Below are 21,215 nucleotides of genomic sequence, written 5' to 3' on the forward strand. Positions count from 1 at the left end.
GCCAAGGCAAGCTTTGAAAGAAATATTTAATTGGGGACTTGCTTATAGTTTCAGGGGACGATTCCCTGACCATCTTGGTGGGTGGGGAGTATGGTAGTAGCCACTCAGGCGTGGCACTGGAGCAGTAACTGAGAGGTTACATGTTGAGACAACAACAAGGAGACAGAATGAGCGCTAACTAGGAATGATGTGAGCTTTTGAAACCTCCAGTCCCACCCCCCCAATGACGTAACACACCTCCTCCAACAAGACCACACCTCCCAAACCTTCCCAACCAGTTCCAACAACTGGAACCAAGTGTTCAAATACATGAGCCTACAGGAGTAGGAGTATTCTCATTCAAACCACCACAGTTGTCTCCCCATATGAATAGCGTGGTTCAGCTGATTGTGGGAATAGTAAGAAACTCCTGGATTTTACCACGCTAGCTTGTCACAGAAAATATGTGCATGGTGTAGAGAAAAACATCCTTCTTCAATAACTTTGTCTTTCTTGGCTCTCCCAGGCATAACAAAGAATATCACGGTCCATATGACGTATATAAAAATGAATTGGGAGCTTTTGAGGCCCTCGTCACTGCTACTGCTATTATTTTACTTAATGCACGATTTTAAAGAAGGTTCAGTTTGTGGGAAGCTCCAGGAAAGAACACTTAGCTGGAAATCTCAGACGCTCCCAAACAGGATTGGGCTTTCTTTCTGAGAAACATTGAATTCTGATTTACACAGCATTTTCTTTTTAATTTTGGCTTTGAAATGGCTAAGCATTTATATTCATACAACCCTCCTGTAAAACAGATCACAATAATGTTGCAACTCCATTTCCTAGAAATAAGATTTGTTCCAGACAAAGCAGGAAGCCAATAATAAAATTACAACCACTGCTTCATTTAGGCTTTCTGGTTGTGCTGAGGTTATATCATTTATATATTCTAAGATTTGGGCTTAGAATGGCCAGCAACACCATGAGTGGAGGTTTTTGTTTTGTTTTTAATTCTGCCTTCCTACCCCACCATAGCCTAAACAACTAAGGTAGGCATGGAAGAGAATTGAAGACAATGGTAAATTTGAGGGATTTTTTTTTTTTTTTTTTTTGAGACACGGTTTCTTTAGCTTTGATGCCTATCCTGGAACTAGCTCCGTAGAACCAGGCTGGCCTTGAACTCACAGAGATCCACCTATCTCTGCCTCCCAAGTGCTGGGATTAAAGGCATGCCACCACTGCCTGGCAAATTTGAGCATTTGTAATTCCTCCACTCCCCAGTGTTTGGGATGCTAGGTTTCCTTTGTAGGCTGACCTGGGAGAGGCTGAGGTGGAGAAGCTGGAAGAGGTGATGGATGGCCAATGCAAATGGTGGACCAGCATGAGCTGCCTGGATGAAAGGTGGGGGGAAACCATGAGGAATGAAGGTGAAGGCTTGTCGGCCACCACACAAAGCTGAAGTAGTTAGTGATCTATAGTGAGTAGGCTGGATGAGACCATAGGGCACTTCCCATAACCAGAAAATTCTCCAAAATTATTTTGAAGGACTACCTTTTTCATGTAATTTAACTTTTTTTGTGTTCATAAGTGTGTACTTGGTGTGTGCGTGCACACACACACACAAGTAGGTGTGCCTGTGTGTGCATGTGTGTGGAGGCCAGAAGGCAACATTAGTGGTGTTACTCGGGAGCTGCCCATCTTGGTTTTTAAGAAAAGGTCTTACACTGGACCAGAGCTCACCAGGTAGGTTAGGCTAGCCTGAAGGGATTCGCGCCTAATTTTGTGTGTGTGTGTGTGTAGACATATTCATGTACGTGTGTAGACATATTCATGTACCTGAGGAGACTAGAAGTGAGTGTTGGGTCCTCTGGAGCTGGAGTGAGAGGTGGTTGCTGAGTGCGGGAACTGTACTCTGGTCCTCTGGAAGAGCTAGCATCTGATTGCTGGGTCATTTCCTCAGTTCTGCCTGGCTGTTTTTTGTTGTTGTTGTTTGTTTGTTTTGTTTTGTTTTTAAACATGGGTTCTGAGGAGCGAACTCGGGTTCTTATGTTTACAGGCTGAGCCTTTTCCCATTTCCTGCAGCTTCCTCCCTATCCCCCTTTATAAAAAAGTAGGTACTTCCTATGTAGCACCACTGGCCTTGAACCTGTAATCCTCTTGCCCTTGATTTTCCAGTGCTGTCATCACAAGCACTTACTACCAGCCTAGGCGTCCCTTAAAAATGTCATGGCCATTTTAAATCAAGCCTTGAAAAGAGGCCAATTGTCTTGACTTGGCTCAGGTACGTTCCAGAGGAATATCCTTTGAGAGTCAAAGGAGGGCGTCAGTCTTCCCAAGAGGAACCCTTTACTCTTGAGGATGCTAATAAATTGGGAGCTGAGTAATTTTCAGAGATTAGTAATACCCTAGTGAACGATGAGTCATCGGATCTGTGGAAGGATGTTGGCCGTTAGGGCACCGTGGCACGGCCTCCACCAGTTTACGTGCAACTTAGCCAAGCATGCGATGTGGTCCTTCTTATCTACTTCCTGTCTAATTGCTGGCTATGTCTACTTTCTGTAGAGGAGACAGGAGCCCATCTGTAGCCCCATCCCTCTTCTTTCCAGTTAGACCTGCAATTATTGTAGTTACCTTTCTCTAGTAAGAATTAAAAAAAACAGGTTTTTTTTTATGATATTTGCATGCATTAACATTACTGTATTTTGCTCATACTAATATCCTCATTATCTCCTTTGCCTGCTTCCCTCTTCCCACTGGCCTCTTCCTTCTCAATAGTTATCATTCTGCTCTCACGTCATATGTATACACACATATATGTATATACACACACTACACAAATATGTCTGTTTTTAAACCTAGGTTCAGAATATGAGAAAGCATATGCGGCGTGTGTTTTCCTTCTCCATTATCCTCTCTTGTTCCCTTATTGCCTTCTTTCTCTTTATTTTTTTTAATTTTTAAATTATTATTATTATTATTTGGTTTTTCAAGACAGGGTTTCTCTGTGGCTTTGGAGCCTGTCCTGGAACTAGCTCTTGTAGACCAGGCTGGCCTCGAACTCACAGAGATCCACCTGCCTCTGCCTCGCAAGTGTTGGGATTAAAGGCCTATTTATTTATCATGTAAAATGTAGTGTTCTGTCTGCATGTACACCTGCACCTGCATGCCAGAAGAAGGTGCCAGACCTTTTGTCTTTTTGAGTTTAAGTATTTCACATAACATGACCTCCATTTCTATCCTTTTCCTGTAAGTGGTATAATTTTATTTTCTATTCAGCTGAATAAAATTACATAAATATGTACATTTCTTTTCTTTTTTTTTTTTTTTTCTCTTTTTTCTTTTTTGGTTTTTTGAGACAGGGTTTCTCTGTAGTTTTGGAGCCTGTCCTGGAACTAGCACTTGTAGACCACGCTGGCCTCGAACTCACAGAGATCCGCCAGCCTCTGCCTCCCGAGTGCTGGGATTAAAGGCTTGTGCCACCACCGCCCAGGTACATGCTACATTTTCTTCACCTGCTTACTTGCTGACTGGTGCTCCTTCTGTGTCTTGACTATTGTAGTGTGACAATGGTTATTCAAGGTTTTGTTCTTAAAAACATAGTAGCTTCACGGAGACTCGCGGAACACGTGTGACCAGAGCGGCGGGTGAGTGAGCACACGTGAACAGGCAGCGACGAAAGGCGGTGGCAGATGGCGGCGGCTGCAGCTTAATGGCAGACACAAAAATAGGCATAAAGCTTTATTAAAGGAGAGAGGGAGAGAGAGAGAGAGAGAGAGAGAGAGAGAGAGAGAGAGAGAGAGAGAGAGAGAGAGAGAGAGAGAGAGAGAGAGAGAGAGAGAGAGAGAGAGAGAGAGAGAGAGAGAGAGAAGCAGAGAAGTGGGGAGAGAGGGAGAAGCAAAGCTGCCTCTCCTAGAAGAAGATGGAAAAGAGAGCAAGCTCAGGCCGGAAGCTGAAGATCAGCCTGTCTCTGCGGATGGGGGAGTGGGCGTGGCTTGTCTCTTAAAGGGACAGGGACCAAAACCATAACACAAGGTATATCTGTAGTATGCTTAGACTCCTTCAGGTGTATATGGAGGACTTATATAAGTAGATTATATGAGAGGGGTTTTTGTTGTTGTTGTTTTTGTTTTTCAAGGCTCCTCCATATTGATTTCTACAGTGGTTATCCTAGTATTTTTGGTTTGTTTGATCGTTTGATTTTTGTTTTGTCATAACCGTGATAAAATACTCTGGTGAGGGCTAGAGAAATGGCTCAGAGGTTAAGAGCATTGCCTGCTCTTCCAAAGGTCCTGAGTTCAATTCCCAGCAACCACATGGTGGCTCACAACCATCTGTAATGAGGTCTTGTGCCCTCTTCTGGCCAGCAGGCATACACAGACAGAATATTGTGTACATAATAATAATAATAGTAATAATAATAATAATAATAATAATAAAGATGTTATTTAAAAATACTCTGGCGAAGGCGAGTTAAGGGAGAAAAGGCGTTTTTTGCTCCACAGTTCCCGGTCACAGCCCATCACGCTGGGAAACTCACAGCACAGGAGATCGAGGGAGCTGGTCCTATCACACTGACAATCAAGAACAGAGAACAATTAGTACAAACTTGCTTGCCAGTGCTCAGCTTGATCTCTTCGTTTTATACAACCAGGATCACAGCCCTGGGAATGGTGCCCCCCACAGCGACTGCAGCTTCCCACTTAAGTAACCTCACTAATCTTCCACAGCCTTAGCCAGAGGCTTATCTTCCGCCCCAGATTCTGTCACTTGACCGTTGACACTAATCATCTGGATTAGGCTAAATTCCTACCAGCAGCATAGCAGGGTTCCTTGCCAGCATTGGTTGTCATTTGTTTCCTTGATGACAGCAAAATGGAATCCCAGTGTGTTCCGAGAGGGTCTGTGTCCACACCGGGTCTTTACAGGATTTTGACATTTTTGCTCAGAGAATTGAAGAGGTTCCCGCAGAAGCAAAAACCTCTACTTAGAAGCAAAGCCACAGCATGCATCAGATTCCCCGCAAGTGAGTAGGTCCGTGGGACTGGAGCTCTCAAGCACATAAGTTATTGTTTGAGGCCACCTTGATGGGGTCTAGGGGGAGCTGATTGTTAAGGGTTGGGTATGAACCATTCTCTTTTGATTAATAAGCTTGGATTACATATTTTTTTCTGTACTGTGCACGTCCATTCCCATGTTGTCTCTGATTTTACTTAGACGTACTCCCAATTATATATAGGTGTAAGATGATTAATAGAATTCCCCCCAGCAATCCATTCAAAGTACACCTGTGTCCCCGAGTACACATTACTATGCATGAAAATCAAACCAGCTGAACTGGCTTGGCCCTCCTCCCCCCATCTCCTATTCTCAGATATGTTCTGAGCCATATTTGGAAAACGGGGCACGGCCATGGAGTTGACAAGGAAAACACTTCACTTCATTGTTTGAAGAGGGGTGTACTTGCACTTCAGTGAAGCTGCCAAATGCCTTTCTGGGAAGGGGGTGCGGATGTGGCACTCAAGTCGAGGGGTGTCACAAGGTTGTTAAGGTTTCCCTAGGCCTGTGTGCCTCAAATGCAGCTGTAATTTATATTTTCTTGACAGCTATGCGGTAGATACCTTTTCATGTACTTATTGGTTATTTTCTTCCTCTGAGAACTGTCTAGTAACTGACTATTTTTAATTAGCAAAGATCTCTCTTCCATTTTTCAGGTTTTCACCTCGCTGCTGATTGTTTGATTTGCTCTGATGAAGGTTTTTAATTTCATGCAATGCCATGATTGCAGTTATTTCCTGAACTACCGGTGGGATCCATCTTTAATAGCAATTCCTTCCTAGTTTATTTACATTTCTAAAGATTTACTGTTATTATTATTGTTAATTATTATTTTGAGAGTGTCTTACTATGTAGCCCTGGCTAGCCGGGAACTAGCTGTATAGAAGGTGCCTTCAAATTCACAGATCAGTGTGCTAAGTGCTGGGATTAAATATGTGTACGTTCACGCTGGGCTTTAGTTTTGAATAGTCTGTGAGTGTTGTTTGGGTGAAAGCGTCACTCCAGCCCCTGGCACCCATCCTTGGAGCGCCAATGGAGCAGGAATGGAGCAGGAAACTCCTTTTCAAGCCCCCACCCGCTGGGAGTTGCCTTGGCCCAGACTCCACCTCCGGGAAAGCCCTCCAAGCGGTGACTCCTCCCAAGGGAGGGTCAGGACCACTCCCACAGGCTGGTTAGGCTGCCGCCCAGAAAAGAAACACATGGTCTCCGGGTTTTGTGTGGTCTCTCCTGCTTTCTCCCCTGCTTTCTCCCCTTCACCATGCTTTCCCGGTGCTCCCTCAGGAGCGCTGCATGACACGTGGGCATCTTTTATTGGGTCTAATTGGAATTATTTGCGTCGGCAGAGAGGCTCTTAAGAAATATACATAACAAGTGTGTGTGTGTGTTTGTGTGTGTGTGTGTGTATACAAATAAATGTAGGTGACCAAGGAGCCCAGAAGAGGCCATGACTCCCTGCAGCTGTAGTTACAGGAGGCTGTGAACCATCAGATATGGCTCTTAGGAATGCAACTCAGGCTTTTGCAACTGCTGTACAGGTTCCTAATTATTGAGCCATCTTCTTGACCCTGTATTTCTTTCAAGATATATCTTTATTTACTGAAAATTTCATATATGTGCCCAATGTATTTTGACCATACCGACGTGTCACTTCCCCCTCTAACGTGTTTCCATCGCAGCTTCATGTCCTCTTCATCTTTAACATATATGTGTGTACATGTATCCCACTATATATATGTATGTATCCCAATTAGTGCTGCCTATATATGCCTCCCTTCTATTTCCATTTTCCATGCAATATAAGTTCTGATCACACTCCCCCTCCTGACTCCTCCCAGAGTCAAACACCTCCTAACCCACCCAACTCCACACCCCCCTTTTTTTTCCTCTTTAGAAAACAGGTAGACAAAAAACAAATCAGAATTAGACAAACAAACAAACAAACAAACAAAAGAAAATCCCCAAAATACACATACAAACAAACCCCATAAAAACACAAACCAGGAGCCATAGTCTGGAAGAAAAAGAACAGTGAGACAAAAAAAAAAAAAAAAAAAAAAAAAAAAAAAGTCCAAACAAAGCAATATGAGATAAAAAAGTCTACAAAAATATCATTGAGTTAGTTTTGTGTTGGTCATCTATAGATGGGCATGGAGCCCTGGCTTTAATTGTGGTTAATATACCCAGTGAGACTGCTTTGGAGAAAACGAATTTTTCCCTTACGAGCAGATGTCAATTGCAGATAGTGTCTCTTCTTATTTTTAAAGTCTTCTATGATATTTTCCTCCCTCAAACTCAGGGAAAATAGCACCATCCCTGTTCTCCTTATAGTCTGTTAAATGAAGTTATCAAGTACCTCACAGTCTCACAAATATGAAGAAATTGGGATTCAGAATGTATATAAATGTGTATACGTAACGTTTATGTAATCTTAATACTTAGCCAACACTTTGTTGTATGGTCCTTGTCACAGATGTCTAGCTGTATCTAGGCACATGATGTCCTTTTTTTAACATTTTTTTATATATAGTGTTCTGCTTGAATGCCAGAAGAGGGCGCCAGATTTCACTGTAGATGGTTATGAGCCACCAAGTGGTTGCTGGGAATTGAACTCAGCACCTTTGGAAGAGCAGCCAGTCTTCTTACCATTTGAGCCATCTCGCCAGATTGTGGTGGCGCATGCTTTTAATCTGAGCACTCGGGAGGCAGAGGCAGGAGGATTTCTGTGTGTTCAAGCCAGCCTGGTCTATTTCCAGGACAGGCTCCAAAGCTACAGAAAAACCCTGTCTCAAAAACAAACAAACAAACAAACAAACAAAAGAAAAGAAAAAGAAATTCTCCCTGGAACATTCTAGGGTTGTGTCCTGTTTCTCCAATTATTGGGTGGCTTTTCTGGAGAAAGAAGCAACAGAATGGAAGAACTATGGAACCGTGGAACAATAAAAACAATTCTTTCTGAGAATGTTGGGTGCCCTATACGATGAAATTATTTGCTTTCTCCTTCCTATTCTTTTCTTACCTAGAATTCACTAAGTACACTAAGTTCGGTCTTTAATTTAGGTCATCCTCCTGCCTTTGTCTCCCAAGTGCTGTGAGTATAGGTTTAATTTTTATTGACCTTTGCTTTTGAAAGGGACTTTCACATCAGCTCCATCATTCAAGGTCTGCCCACGTCCCCGCTTAAGTCATGGTCACTACTTTGATGTGCACTGAAAAGATAAGGCTTCTTTTCCGAGTTATTTTAAATAAGGCAAGAACAGGAATGAAAATTGATTCTAAATCAAGAGTATCAACTGCACAAAAGAATAAAAGTTAACTTGGAAAAAAAAAGTACATTATCTAGGAGAGAAACCTAACAACCAGGGTGCGATGAACAGCGTCCAGAAGTAAAGGTACGTGAGTGGTTTGGCCTAGAGGTGGTGGCAGGAGCCACTGCCTGGCACCCACCCGGCGCGCACCCCAGGGACTAGGCACCTGTCTGCCTCCGGCCGTGAGTCTGCGCATGCGCGGAGCTGGGGGGGGTTAGGGGGCGGGCCCTGGCTGCCATCTTGGCGCGCGCGGGATTCCCTCCCGGGCCGCCCGCTGGAGTGCGCTGTGTTCCGTTCCCGCGGCATCCCACTGAGGTAACCCGCGGCTCGGGTAGCGGCCGCTCCAGCCAGCAGGCCTTCCCGCCGCCGCGATGCCCAGCGTGCAGCTGCCGCCCAAGGAGAGCGCCCTCTTCAAGCGCGTGCTGGTGAGCGGCGGGGCGGCGACCCACCCGACCTCGGCGCGCTTTGTTTACCTCCGAGCCGGGCTCTCCCGCGGCTCCCCGCCCCCACGCGCCGCCTCCGCAGCCTCCGGCCCCCCACGGCGGGCGCTTTCCAGAAACTTCCCTGGCCGAGGCGCTGGGGTCCCGGCGTCTGGGCGCCTGCTCTCCGAGGCTCTAGGCTCGGTGCATCCCTCCAGGCGCCTCTCTGGGGAGACCAGGCTGCTTCGGGGCCAGGCCGGGGCACGGCGTACCCCAGACCTACTCGGGAGCGGGTGACCGCTGTCGGGGGTGCGGGGATTGAGCCCACAGTCCTAGGGAGTCAGTGCCGCTGTGCGGGAGAGTTTGCATGTGTGTGGTGGCCCCGTTTGGGAACTGACTTGCCAGAAACTCTTGCTTCCAACTCGCCCGAGTGACGAGAGCTGCAGAGACCGGTTTGTGCTTGAGACCATTTACGTGGCTTTGAAACAAGCCCAAATAATAACCTTCCTTGGTCAAGGCAGACCGATGCCAAGAAAGGTTCGGTTTTATTTTTAGATTTTTTTTCTTAAGACAGGCTTACTAGGTAGCCCTGGCAGGCCCGGATCTCTGTGTCGACAAAGCTAGCCTAGCGTTTAGAGAGATCCTCCTGTTTCTGCCTCCCGAGTTCTGGAATAAAAGGCATTGGTTGCCTGGACAAGTTTCCTCTGGCATGCTTGCCAGCATATCTGCCACCTTGGCACCTTCACTGTTTTCCAGGATGTGACATGCCTTTGTATCTTCCAGTATGCCCTGGGGGTCGAAGATTTATAAACGAATATGAGTTAATAGCTGTAATCTGCCTTTTAAATTTGAAAACGTGGTACTTCCAGAACAAGGTTTTAGATTTAAGGGTGCATTTATATTGAGAGCACATGCATAGATAGCATTTAGCTGTTAGTCAGCTTTACTCGAAGTAAAATACCAGTCAGAGTATATTGCCATCACCTGACAAAAAGATTTACAGTAGTAAGTAGTTCTGATTCAAGCCAGTAGAAACTTCTCGTTTAGGATTGAGAGTCTTAATAATAACATAGTCGACGGGGAGCTTGGGGGGGAGGGTTTGGAAGTCAGGGCCTCACATAGCTCAGGGTGGCCCTGAATTCCAGCCAGAGATGATCTTAAACTCATCTTCTGCATTTGTCTAGAGAGCGCTGGGATTACAGTTTTGGATACCACATCTAGCCTTGGGATGAAAATCTCAGATCTCAGTTTGTTAGGGAGCTTTTCAGGTTAATAGTGAAGCATGCTGGGGAAGTAACAAAATGTTCACTCCTTTTGTTGCTGAAGCTGAATCATTAGTTAAAGAACACTTCCCCAGTGGTTTTGGTTTGCTTCTATATATCCCCACTGTTTGTCTTTGTCGTTTGTCAGCTGCACTTCTGCAGTCAAAGCTGGGCCTTAAGCTTTGAGTTCATTTGTTTGTGCGATGCCATGGTGTGTGCAGAGGTCACGAGGACAGCCTGCAGGAGTCGGTTGCTTTTTTCCTGTGGGTTTCCAGAACCAAACTCAGGTTGTCAGCCTTGGTGCCAAGCGTCTTTGCTGAGCCATTCATTGGCCTTATTCTATTTTATTTACTTTGAGAATAGGTTTCAGAGTTTCACTCTAGCCCATGGTGGCGTTCACTGTGTAATCTAGGCCAGCCTTGAACTCATGGCAATCCATTTGTCTCGACTTCCTAAGGGATGGGTTTGATTGATTGTAGGGAATGAGCATGAGCCGTCAGGCCTGGTCACATGTTTATTGATACACACACACACACACACACACACACTTTCAGGATAGGTAATATATTCATGTGGCTCAGTTTTTCTTTTTTTTTCCTGTTACTTTTGTCTTCCAATCACCCAGTTCTCATCCCAGAGCCAATCAGGAAAACTGAGTTTAAATTACCACCTCTACATCCAATCTCTGCTGCAAGAATTAGCCATGCCTTTGGTGCCATTTTGCTTTGAATTTAGGAGGATGGTCTTACTGAGCAGTTCTTAGTTGTCTAGCATAAGGAAACCGAGACAAGATTTTCATTCTCCTAGAGCTCACAAGATGGTGACTAAGACAGATAGTGAATAGGTGAATAAATAAGAATGTCAGAGACAGAATGATGGCACTGGGTAGCAGATGGAACAGTAATAGAGAGGGTGGGAGACTGGCAGAGTAGCATGGTCAGGTAGGTGATGTGTGACTTAGATCACAAGAGGCAGCCAAGGGAAGATGGAAGGAAGAACGTTTTAGTTGAAAGGAACACAGTACAGTGGTCCTAAGGTGTGGGAAAGCTTGAATCTGAGGGATAGGACACCTAGTTTGAACAGTATAATTGATGGAAAGATAGAAAGATAAAATATGCTTCTGATCAATGACAGCTGAGGAGAGACTTTGATCACTTAGCCTGGCCTGTGTGATTGGGGATATAGATCATTTTTGTGTTAGTGTCAGATGAGTGATGGTCTTTGTAGCTGAACCACACTTTGCAGCAAAGGTAAGTTTGTATGTGTGTTTAGAGGTTTACTGTTCCACATTGGTAAAGTGAGTTAATAACACTATTTTAAAGGAATTCTTACAAAACCAGATACTATTAGAAAGACAAAAGAAGTGCTGGCAAGGATGTAGAAAAATGTAGAAAGCTCTTGCCCATTGTTTTTGGTAATGTTAGTACTGCTAGTATAGAAAACTGTATGGAGGGACAGTGAGATGGCTCAGCAGATAAATTACCAAAACACTCATAGAACTTCCATATGATCCTGCTGTACTGCTGCTTGGTATAGAGGCAAGGAATTGAAGTCAGTATGTTGAAGAGACATCTGTAGGATGTTTATTGTAGTGCTGTTCAGCGCCATTCGTGATAGCCAATAAATGAAAACAATATAAGTGGCCTGATACATGGATAAAACAGTGTGGCACATTCAGTGGAATAGTAATCAGCCATAAAAAGAATGAAAATAAGTATTTTCAGCAACATGGATGAAGTTAGACATCACATGAAGTGAAATGAGCCGGACATAGAAAGATAAATACTTCAAGGACTTGAGGCTCAGTGTAACAAGAGCCGATACTGGAATAGTTGAAGAGGTTACTAGAGGTGGGTGAGGAGGATTGGAGGAAAGGGGGGGGAAACGTTAATCAAAGGGTGCTTAGTCACAGGTGCTTAGTCACAGGTGCTTAGTCACAGTTTGGTGGCTTTCACTGTGTTAGTGTTGGCTGATGAGTCTGCATTTATTGAGTTTATGCATTTATGTCTTTATATTCTATAATAGTGGAAATGCTCTTTGTCAAGGCATATGTAACTGCACTTAATGTTGTAATTAATGTAAACGGAACGTGAATTTAGAATTTATATGATACAATGAAAATTGCTTCATTGTCCATTTTATAAAATAACTTTTGCTCCTGTTTCTTTTTAGAAATGTTATGAGCAGAAGCAGTATAAAAATGGCCTCAAGTTTTGCAAGATGATTCTTTCAAACCCGAAATTTGCTGAACATGGAGGTACTGTCTCATCTGTTGCAATGTTGCTTTGGGGGAATATAATTCTAAAATCAGGCAGGACTTGGCAGTGAAGGAATACTCAGATTCCAAGCCTGTGACTATTGGAAGCCTCAGTGTTTAGCATTTTTTGTTTTCAAGTGAATCTTAAGTTGAGCTAGTTTTATGCTTTAGTGTATGCATTGTCTTGTAGATGAGAAAGGCTGAGGGACAACTGATGTGGTAATTAGTATCCTTTTCTGAAGTGCTTCAGATAGCAGAGGTTTTCAGAATTCGGTATAATTGCTTATATTATCCATTGAACACTCCAATTTAAAAAAAACCTGAAATCTTAGTTTCAGATCTTGGAGCTTTAAATTTTCGGACTTTCGGATTAGGGATGCTCAGTTTTATAGATTAGATTTGTCTGTCATTTTGACTAGACTACAATTTCTTACTTTAGTTACCTGTATATAAAATTAGGCTGTCATTTGCAGCGTAGAATTGTGTGACAATAAAGTCATGCATTTTATTCTTTGATGCCATTTTTTTACATATTACTTTTTAATGTTGGTTTATCGTGTGTGAATATGCCTGCTGGCTGCATGCATTCCGCAGGGCATATGTGGAGATCAAAGGACAACGTCTGAGAATTGGTTATGTTTTACCATGTGGGTCCCATGGATTGAACTCAGGTTGTCAGGCCTGGTGGCAAGTTTTTACCCCACTGAGTCATCTAGCTGACCCTTGTCTCATCCTTTTTTGTTTGTGTTTTGAGGCAGGGTTTCTCTGTAGCTTTGGAGCCTGTCCTACAACTTACTCTGTAGACCAGGCTGGCCTTGAACACACAGACATCCACCTGCCTCTGCCTCCTGAGTGCTGGGATTAAAGGTGCGCACCACCACCGCCTGGCTTTGTTTCATCTTTCTATTACTATGTTACCATTGATCTATCATTATGTTGTTGATGTGGTTTTTGTTTTTTTATTTTTGTCATTGTTCCTAATAAAGTCTCTATTTCTTTATCCGTTTTTACTGGTAAGCATTATTTGTTGAAAGGATCAGGTTAGACTTGCAGAATACGATCCCTATTGTAACATAGCTAATTGAGGTCTTTCAGAACACTAGATTTGGGTAACTTTTAAAACCATTTAATTAGGAAAATGGGCTGATATTAGTCACTTTTCTTTTTTTTAATATTTATTTGTTTATTATGTATACAGTATTCTTCCTGCAGGCCTCATTACAGATGGTTGTGAGCCACCATGTGGTTGCTGGGAATTGAACTCAGGACCTTTGGAAGAGCAGGCAGTGCTCTTAACCTCTGAGCCATCTCTCCAGCCCCGTCACTTTTCTTAAAATGTTAGAAAATCACTTGAAAGAAAAATAAGTAAGTTTTCATTTTGTGAAGTTTTAGAAGAGGAAAGCTATTTGGCTATGGGAGTGAGCAGTTGGACCACTGTTCTGAAAATACGGAGTCTACAGAGATCATTTTGAAAATCACTGTTCTTTAGTTCCTTTGTGGAGTTTTCAGAGAAGTGTTTTATTGTAAATCATCTTTCATCAACTTCCTAACATTTTCTTGGGTTGCTCGTCTGTAGTCCAATGTTACACTTTCCAAATACAAACTGACGTTAATTAGCCTAAGTAGAATTGTTGAAAAAAAAAAAGACAAAAAGAATTTGTTCAGTATTGAATATGGTTGTAATGATTATGTCATATATCTTTAATTAAGTAGAGTCATGCTTTTTGTAGGTTATGAACTAGATTATGATGGGTTAGAATTGGTCTCAGTGGGATGGAGCAGTGCTTAGTGGGCCTTGTGCTTGCTGAGCAGTTGGGATCAGCATATCCAGAGCCTTTGTAAAAGCCTGTAAAAGTCTGTAATCCCGTTGCCTCTATAGTGAGAAGGGACGTGGAGATAGAGTCCTGGAAGCTCACAGACCAGCTAGTCAGGTAAAAAAGCAAAAGGACCTGCCTTAAAGAAAGTGAACACTGAGGAATGACATCTCAAGTTGTCCTCTGGCATCCACACGCCTGACGTGCTAATCCTGCACTCACACACTTAAACACATATAGACACACACAAAAATGAATTGACCTTGCCAAAGTGTGGAACTACTGTAGTTTAATTCAGGAGGACTAAGATGCCTACTTTGTTAATGTTTTCAGGAGGGTAATATAAATTCCTCTATATAGAGTCTTCTAAAAGTAGAAGACATTGTAGCAACTCCATTCCCGTCTATGGCATTTTAGAACAGGACTTGGGTTATTGAATGTGGTGATTATGATTACAACATATATCTTTATATAGGTAGTCATTCTTTTTGTGAAGTATAAATTAGATTATGGTAGGTTAAAAAAGTTGGTTTCAGTGGGGTGGAGAGATGCTTCAAGCAAATATGTAAGAATGATTTTACTTTTTGTACCTTTGTGAGGAAGATAAAACTGCTGGGGTGTTAATACTACTTTATTTTTGTTGTTTGGTTGGTTTTCAGTTTTGTTTTCTTTCCAAGTCAGGGTCTCTCTGTGTAGCCTCCTGGAACTTGCTCTGTAGACCAGACTGGCCTCTGCCTCAGAGCACTGGCCTGCCTTTGCTTGCTGGGGCTGGGAAGAGAGGCTTGTGCTACCACTGCAATAGTAGAGCATTAGACTGTTGGACCCTAGCGTCCAGTCACCGAGGAGGAGAAGTCGCCCCAAGAGACCATCTCTCATATAACAGCTGGTGTAAAAGCATGAGGATTTTTTTTTTTTGTTTGTTTTTGTTTTTTTCGAGACAGGGTTTCCCTGTAGTTTCTAGAGCCTGTCCTGGAACTAGCTCTTTTTTTTTTTTTTAAATTTATTTTTATTATGTATACAATATTCTGTCTGTGTGTATGCCTGCAGGCCAGAAGAGGGCATCATACCCCATTACAGATGGTTGTGAGCTACCATGTGGTTGCTGGGAATTGAACTCAGAACCTTTGGAAGAGCAGGCAATGCTCTTAACCTCTGAGCCATCTCTCCAGCCCCTGGAACTGGCTCTTGTAGACCAGGCTGGCCTCGAACTCAGAGATCCGCCTGCCTCTGCCTCCCGAGTGCTGGGATTAAAGGCGTGCGCCACCACCACCTGGCTAAGCATGAGGATTTTATTAATTCTGTCATGACAGGGTCTTCCAGAAGTTGGGAGGCTAGAAGAACCTGAATGTCTGGTACAGGCTATTTTTAAAGGGAAAAACCACAGAAGGAAGGGGTGTCTGGGGGTTGTTATTTAACTATTATGATTGGCTTATTCAAAAAGGCTATTACCAATAATTGGCTGGAGAGTGGTTGCCAGATGAGGTAAAGGGAAACTTCTGAGGGTCACTTTGCCCCTTCCCAGGGACTAAGTCAAAACATCAGTAACTGAGTCAACACCTAAGGGTTATCTTGCCCTATTCAGGGAGATGGAAAGTTCCCAACATCTCAGTACGTGCATGCATAGCTGTTATGTCCTTGGTTCCCAGGGGAAGAGGGGAAGTACTGAGAGTTGTCAGAAATGGCTTCAGAATTGTCTTAAAGTTCTACAAGATATCAAGTACTGACATAGTGCTGGGAGAATAACTGGAATCTTTCATTTGTGATCAGAGGCTAAAATTGTTTTTCAGAGACTTTGGCTATGAAAGGATTAACGTTGAACTGTTTAGGAAAAAGAGAAGAAGCGTATGAATTTGTCCGTAAAGGACTTCGCAGTGATGTCAAAAGTCACATCTGTATCCTTTTGCCTTAGTTGTGCGTTATCATTTGTGTTTTCAATTACTTGCCTTTTCTAATTCAAATTTTACAACTTCTCTGTGAAACCTTGATATCTTAGGAATTTTAACTAGGTCTGTATCTGCCCATTACTCTTCATCTGTAATTAACAATGTTTCGTTCCCTAATCCTTTTTTGAGTATTTTAAGGAAAAACTTCATGGAGAGAGAGACAGAGGCAGAGAGCAGTTCTTTCCTTAAACATCCATGAATTTATTGATACTTCTCCATTTCAAATAATGTTTTTTTGTTATTTAATCTGTATAAATATTTACATTTCTTTAGTTTCCTTTTAGAAGTATTAGAGGAAATTTTAAATTGAAAAGAAACCTATTTTGCTGGGTGGTGGTGGCGCACACCTTTAATCCCAGTACTTGGGAGGCAGAGGCAGGCGGATGTCTGAGTTCGAGGCCAGCCTGGTCTACAAGAGCTAGTTCCAGGACAGGCTCCAAAGCTACAAAGAAACCCTGGCTCGAAAAACAAAACAACAACAACAAAAGAAACCTATTTTAAAAGAAGTTTAGCTGGCTCTGTAGCTTGGTAGCAGAGTGTCTGCCCCTACCCAGTGTGCGCAGACACCTTGGGTGTGGCCCCTGGTACAGGAAAGCGGACAGATGGACATTGGCTAGTGTTTCAGTATGTACACAACTATAAAAACTTAGAAGATTGTTGAAATTTTTCATTTCTTTTCCCATGTTTAGTCTTTTACACATAGTGTGATACACATTGTGTATCTGACATTTAATTCATTTAGCTAGTATTTAACATGCATAGTCTCCTTGTTTGCACATATTAACTCAAGGATCTCTCAAAATACTAAATGCTTATTTTCTTACCCCAGTGCTTACCCCAAAATGAAGAGAAAGGCAGTGTATGTATGGTAGTTTTTAGCTTTGGGTGTTTTTTCCCTAAGATAACGCTAAGAAAATAAAACCATTTTGTGTATTTTAATATTATCAGTGAATTAATTAGTGGGTATATTACTTAGAATTGGATAAATATAAAGTTATTTTAGAAGAAAATCACAGTTTTTTTATAAGCGAATTTTGAGATGGTTGGTTTAAAAAGCAAGGAGATAGAGCGTAGAAAAATATTGTGAACTTTGGGAATTTTCTTAAAGTTAATTAAAAATATGGAAAGATTTCAAGCATCTACAAAATGGAAGAAATTGAACATTGAACCACTGTATCTCCATCATTCAGCTTGAACAGTCAAGGCTCAGCAGGTTTCATATTTGCCTGTTTCTCACTGACTTTTCCCTCTGTCTCCAGATCATCCTGAAGCAAATTACAGATAAAATACTGTTGATGTTGTTGCATAGTATATTGTAGTGTCTGTGAGTGTGTGTATTTCCTTAACTTAATAGGCTGGCATGTTTACGGTCTCCTGCAGCGTTCGGATAAGAAGTATGACGAAGCTATTAAGTGTTACCGAAATGCCCTCAAATTAGATAAAGATAATTTGCAAATCTTGAGGGATCTTTCTCTCTTACAGATTCAGATGAGAGACCTTGAAGGCTGTCGCGTAAGTAGTCTCAAATGTACTTTTATTAATACAAAGGTTAATTTTAAGTGATGGGATTAAAGGTTTGTGCCACCACACTTGGCATAAAGAATAAATTTTTAAAAGCATGTGAATTCGGAATGAAGTAAGCCTAAGGCAAGATGGTGTGCATTTGATCCATTAGAATCTGTAGTGGAAGAACAGCCACTTGGACCTTCCTACGATAAACGTTACAGAATTTCATGTTTGAGCATTAAAAAAGGCTAATAATAATAAGAGCCCGATGACCTGAGCTCTGTCCCTGGGACCTACAGTGTGGAGAGAGAGAACGGCCTTCTAAAAGTTGTCTTCTGACTTCCACATGTGTGCTGTTGCACATACACACTTGCAATTTTAAAAGAATTGATTATCTTGGTGTGCAAGTATTATACTATTATCTTTTTGGTTGGAACATTGTTGCTAAACTAAATGTAGATTTGATGTTCAGCTTTATTGAAATCTAAATGTTAGCTTTTTTTATAGGTTAGCAAATATAAAATAATGTGGAAAGGATTGCCATAAAGAGGTTTTGTGGTATTTTAAGATGCATTTTCTCCTTAGTTATGTGCATGGTATTGTGTGTGTGTGAGTGTGTGTGTGGAGGTGTCTGAGGAGGCTAGAAGAGGGCATTGGATTCCCTGGAGCTAGTGTTACAGGCAATTGTGAGTTGCCCGATGTGGGGACTGGGAACTGAACTCGGGTCTTCTGCAAAAGCAGTGTGTGCCCTTAGCCATGGAGCTATTGCTCCAGCTCCATGTAGAAGTCTTATACAGCTCAGATTCCTCATGCTTCCCCTGCAGTTCTCTGCTGGGCATCTGTCCCACATGCTTCTTTTCTTTGGCGTCTTAGTCAGTCTGTCTGGAAGAGAATTCCCTTGGCTTCTTTCTTGTTTTGTCTCACTGTGACACCCTGGCTGTCCTGGAACTTAAGAAGACCAGGCTAGCCTCAGACTCAACAGGTAACTGTCCACTTCTGTCTTCTGAGTGTTGGAATTAAAATGTTAAAGGGTGTACCATGTTTGGCTCCCCCAGTTTCTTATGTTCAGTTCTCTTTAAATCCTTTACTTCTTTTGCCCTCTTCCTACCATTTACATGGTTACACCTAAGCCCATGTTTCGCCAGATTCAAGGGCTTTGCTGGGCTTCATGACATCACTTTTTAAAGTGTGTGTGTGTGTGTGTGTGTGTGTGTGTGTGTGTGTGTGTGTGTGGTCTTCAGCAGTACTTGGGTATGATGGGAATGACTTTCTTGGGACTGGAGAGATGGCTCCTGGTTAGGAGCATCTGTTGTTTTTGCACAGGACCCTTGGGTTTGGTTCCCAGCACACACATGGTGGTTCACAGCTGACTGAAACTGCAGATCTAGGACATCTTGTGCCTCTTCTGTTCTCAGCAGGCATACATGTAGTATATATATATATACACATACAGGCAATGACATCATAAAAATGAAAGAAAACTGAAAAAATTAGTTATCTTTAGGAGTGAGAAATAGAAATGAGAACATTGGCTGCTGAACCGGATTATGAAATAGAGTAAGTTAAGAGAGCAGGCCCTGAAAGCAAAGCATCCGTGGAACTAGAGATACTGGGTGTCTCATTAGGGTGACTGGCTGTAATGAAACACATGACCAAAGCAACTTGGAGAAGAAAGGTTTTGTTTGGCTTACAATTCCACAGCAGTGTTCATCGTTGAAGAAAGTCAGGGCAGGAACCTGGAGCTAGGAGCTGATACAGAGGCCACGGAGGGGTACTGCTTACTGGCTTGCTTCTCCTGACTTGCTCAGCGTGCTTTCTTATAGAACCCAGGACCACCAGCCCAGGGATGGTACTACCCACAGTGGGCTGGTCCCTCCCCCATTGATTACTAATTAAGAAATGTCCAATTGGGTGGTGGTGGCACATACCTTTAATCCTCCACTTAGGAGGCAGAGACAGGTGGATGTCTGTGAGTTCGAGGTCAGCCTGGTCTACAGAGTGAGTTCCAGAACAGCTACACAGAGAGAAACCCTCTCTCTCAAAAAAAAAAGATGGCTACTGGCTTGCCTACAACCTGATCTTGTGGAGGCATTTTCTTAATTGTGGTTCTCTCCTCTCAGATGACTTTAGCTTGTGTAGGTTGACGTGCCACTGTTGAACACACTGTTGATGTCAGAGGGAAAAGTAGTGGTGAAGTGTTTGGGGTTAGGGTTGGGGAGTGTAGGGGGAACAGTGGCTAGAGGATGAGGCACCTGAATTTGATTCCCCGTTGGTAAAGGTTTAGACGGTAAAGGTTTAGACGGTGTGGGAGGGCAAGTGGGTTCCTGGAATGGGTGGAGATCATTGAAGATAGGAGATTCTGCAGCTAAGAAGATAGGCAGTTAGATTAGTAACTCTTTGTAACTTGCCCGTATCAGTATTAAATTTGCCAGAGACAAAGAATATGATTCATATGTTAATGGAGGGAGTGACAGAGGAACAAGAGGAAAAGTAAAATAAAGTGATGTAACTTGATGGTCTATAAAAAGGGGCCAGACAGTTGCGAGGGCCTGAAAGGATGGCCTCTCTTGGCAGCTCTGCAGCCGTGGGATAGACTCAACAAAGCTAAATAGACATTTTCTACACTTCTTTATAGTTCACATTCTCCGTGAGACTCTTTGTCTGCAAACAGTGGCACTTGCTGAAAACATGTACAACATTGTAAATGAGCTAATTTCTTATATTTTTAAAAATCTACTGTAATAAAAAACTGTCTTAATTCTGTAAGATATTTTATCAGAAGACATTTTTATTATATGTAGGTAGCTTTTACAAGGTACAAGAGACAGGAGCCTCACAGTCTAGTTCATAGTGACAGCCTCACAGTGAGCTTTACAAGGCATTAATGTTACCAGTACAGAGATGTAATTTAGGTGAGAAATGTAAAACACATTTTATCTTGTTTTATCTTATCTTTATTTTGGAACTCAAACTTGTTGATTGAATTAATTGCAGTGTTATTAAAGGTTCTTAAAATTCAGATGAAATGTAAACACTTTAGATAAAGAATTTTAAAAGAAAAACATTATTCCCCCAAAGGAGACAAGATACCAGCTTCTTCAGTTGCGTCCAACTCAGCGTGCTTCCTGGATTGGATATGCCATTGCCTACCATTTGCTGAAAGATTATGATATGGCGCTGAAGCTACTAGAAGAATTTAGACAAACCCAGCAAGTAAGAGCTTCACATTAACATTTTCTTCTGTTGCAGACTAACATAGTTGACTTTCAGCTTTAAATTTCATAAGCTATGAAAAAAACGTGAAAAATATTTTAATAATTAGAAAAAGTTAAAGCGTGAATTCATAGTGTAAAATAAACAAATATTTACATCTTCTGGATAGTAGTTTCAGCAATATTCACACAGATAAAGAAGGAGTGTGTTGTGATGACTAGCGCAGCTCAGGAGTGTTTGCCCTCCGCCTTGTTGTGAGGCAAGGTCTTTTCTGTTTCTGCTGTGCTGTGTGTTTCCCACTAGGTGGCTTGCACACTTCTGAGCATTTCCATCTGCACCAGCTCCTTATAATTGCAGCTGCCTGCAGTTCCATCACTTCAGGCTTTTCATGTGGTTCCAGTGATCCGACTGTTTGTCAGCTTACATAGCAGGTGCTTTTACTCACTAAGCTGTTTCCAC

The 21,215-nt window shown here is 42.4% G+C and overlaps 1 protein-coding gene across 6 annotated transcripts in view; it reads left to right on the forward strand.

Annotated features, from left to right (window-relative positions):
- The first annotated feature begins 8,599 nt into the window (after positions 1-8,599).
- Positions 8,600-21,215, forward strand: part of Naa16 (N-alpha-acetyltransferase 16, NatA auxiliary subunit) — a 59,177-nt gene continuing 46,561 nt past the window's right edge. For 5 of the 6 annotated variants that reach the window (XR_005282978.1, XR_005282979.1, XM_038310125.1 and 2 more), the window contains exons 1-5: positions 8,600-8,767; positions 12,196-12,280; positions 15,882-15,986; positions 17,392-17,549; positions 20,622-20,756. Coding sequence is in view for 4 of the 6 variants with exons in the window: in XM_038310125.1 (XP_038166053.1) it covers positions 8,714-8,767; positions 12,196-12,280; positions 15,882-15,986; positions 17,392-17,549; positions 20,622-20,756 (537 nt within the window). In the remaining 2 variants the exon portion in view is untranslated. The remainder of the gene's footprint in view (positions 8,768-12,195; positions 12,281-15,881; positions 15,987-17,391; positions 17,550-20,621; positions 20,757-21,215) is intronic. The other variant, XM_038310128.1, reaches the window with a different exon arrangement.

The sequence above is a fragment of the Arvicola amphibius genome, chromosome 13 (genome assembly GCF_903992535.2).
Source record: "Arvicola amphibius chromosome 13, mArvAmp1.2, whole genome shotgun sequence".
NCBI lineage: Eukaryota > Metazoa > Chordata > Mammalia > Rodentia > Cricetidae > Arvicola > Arvicola amphibius.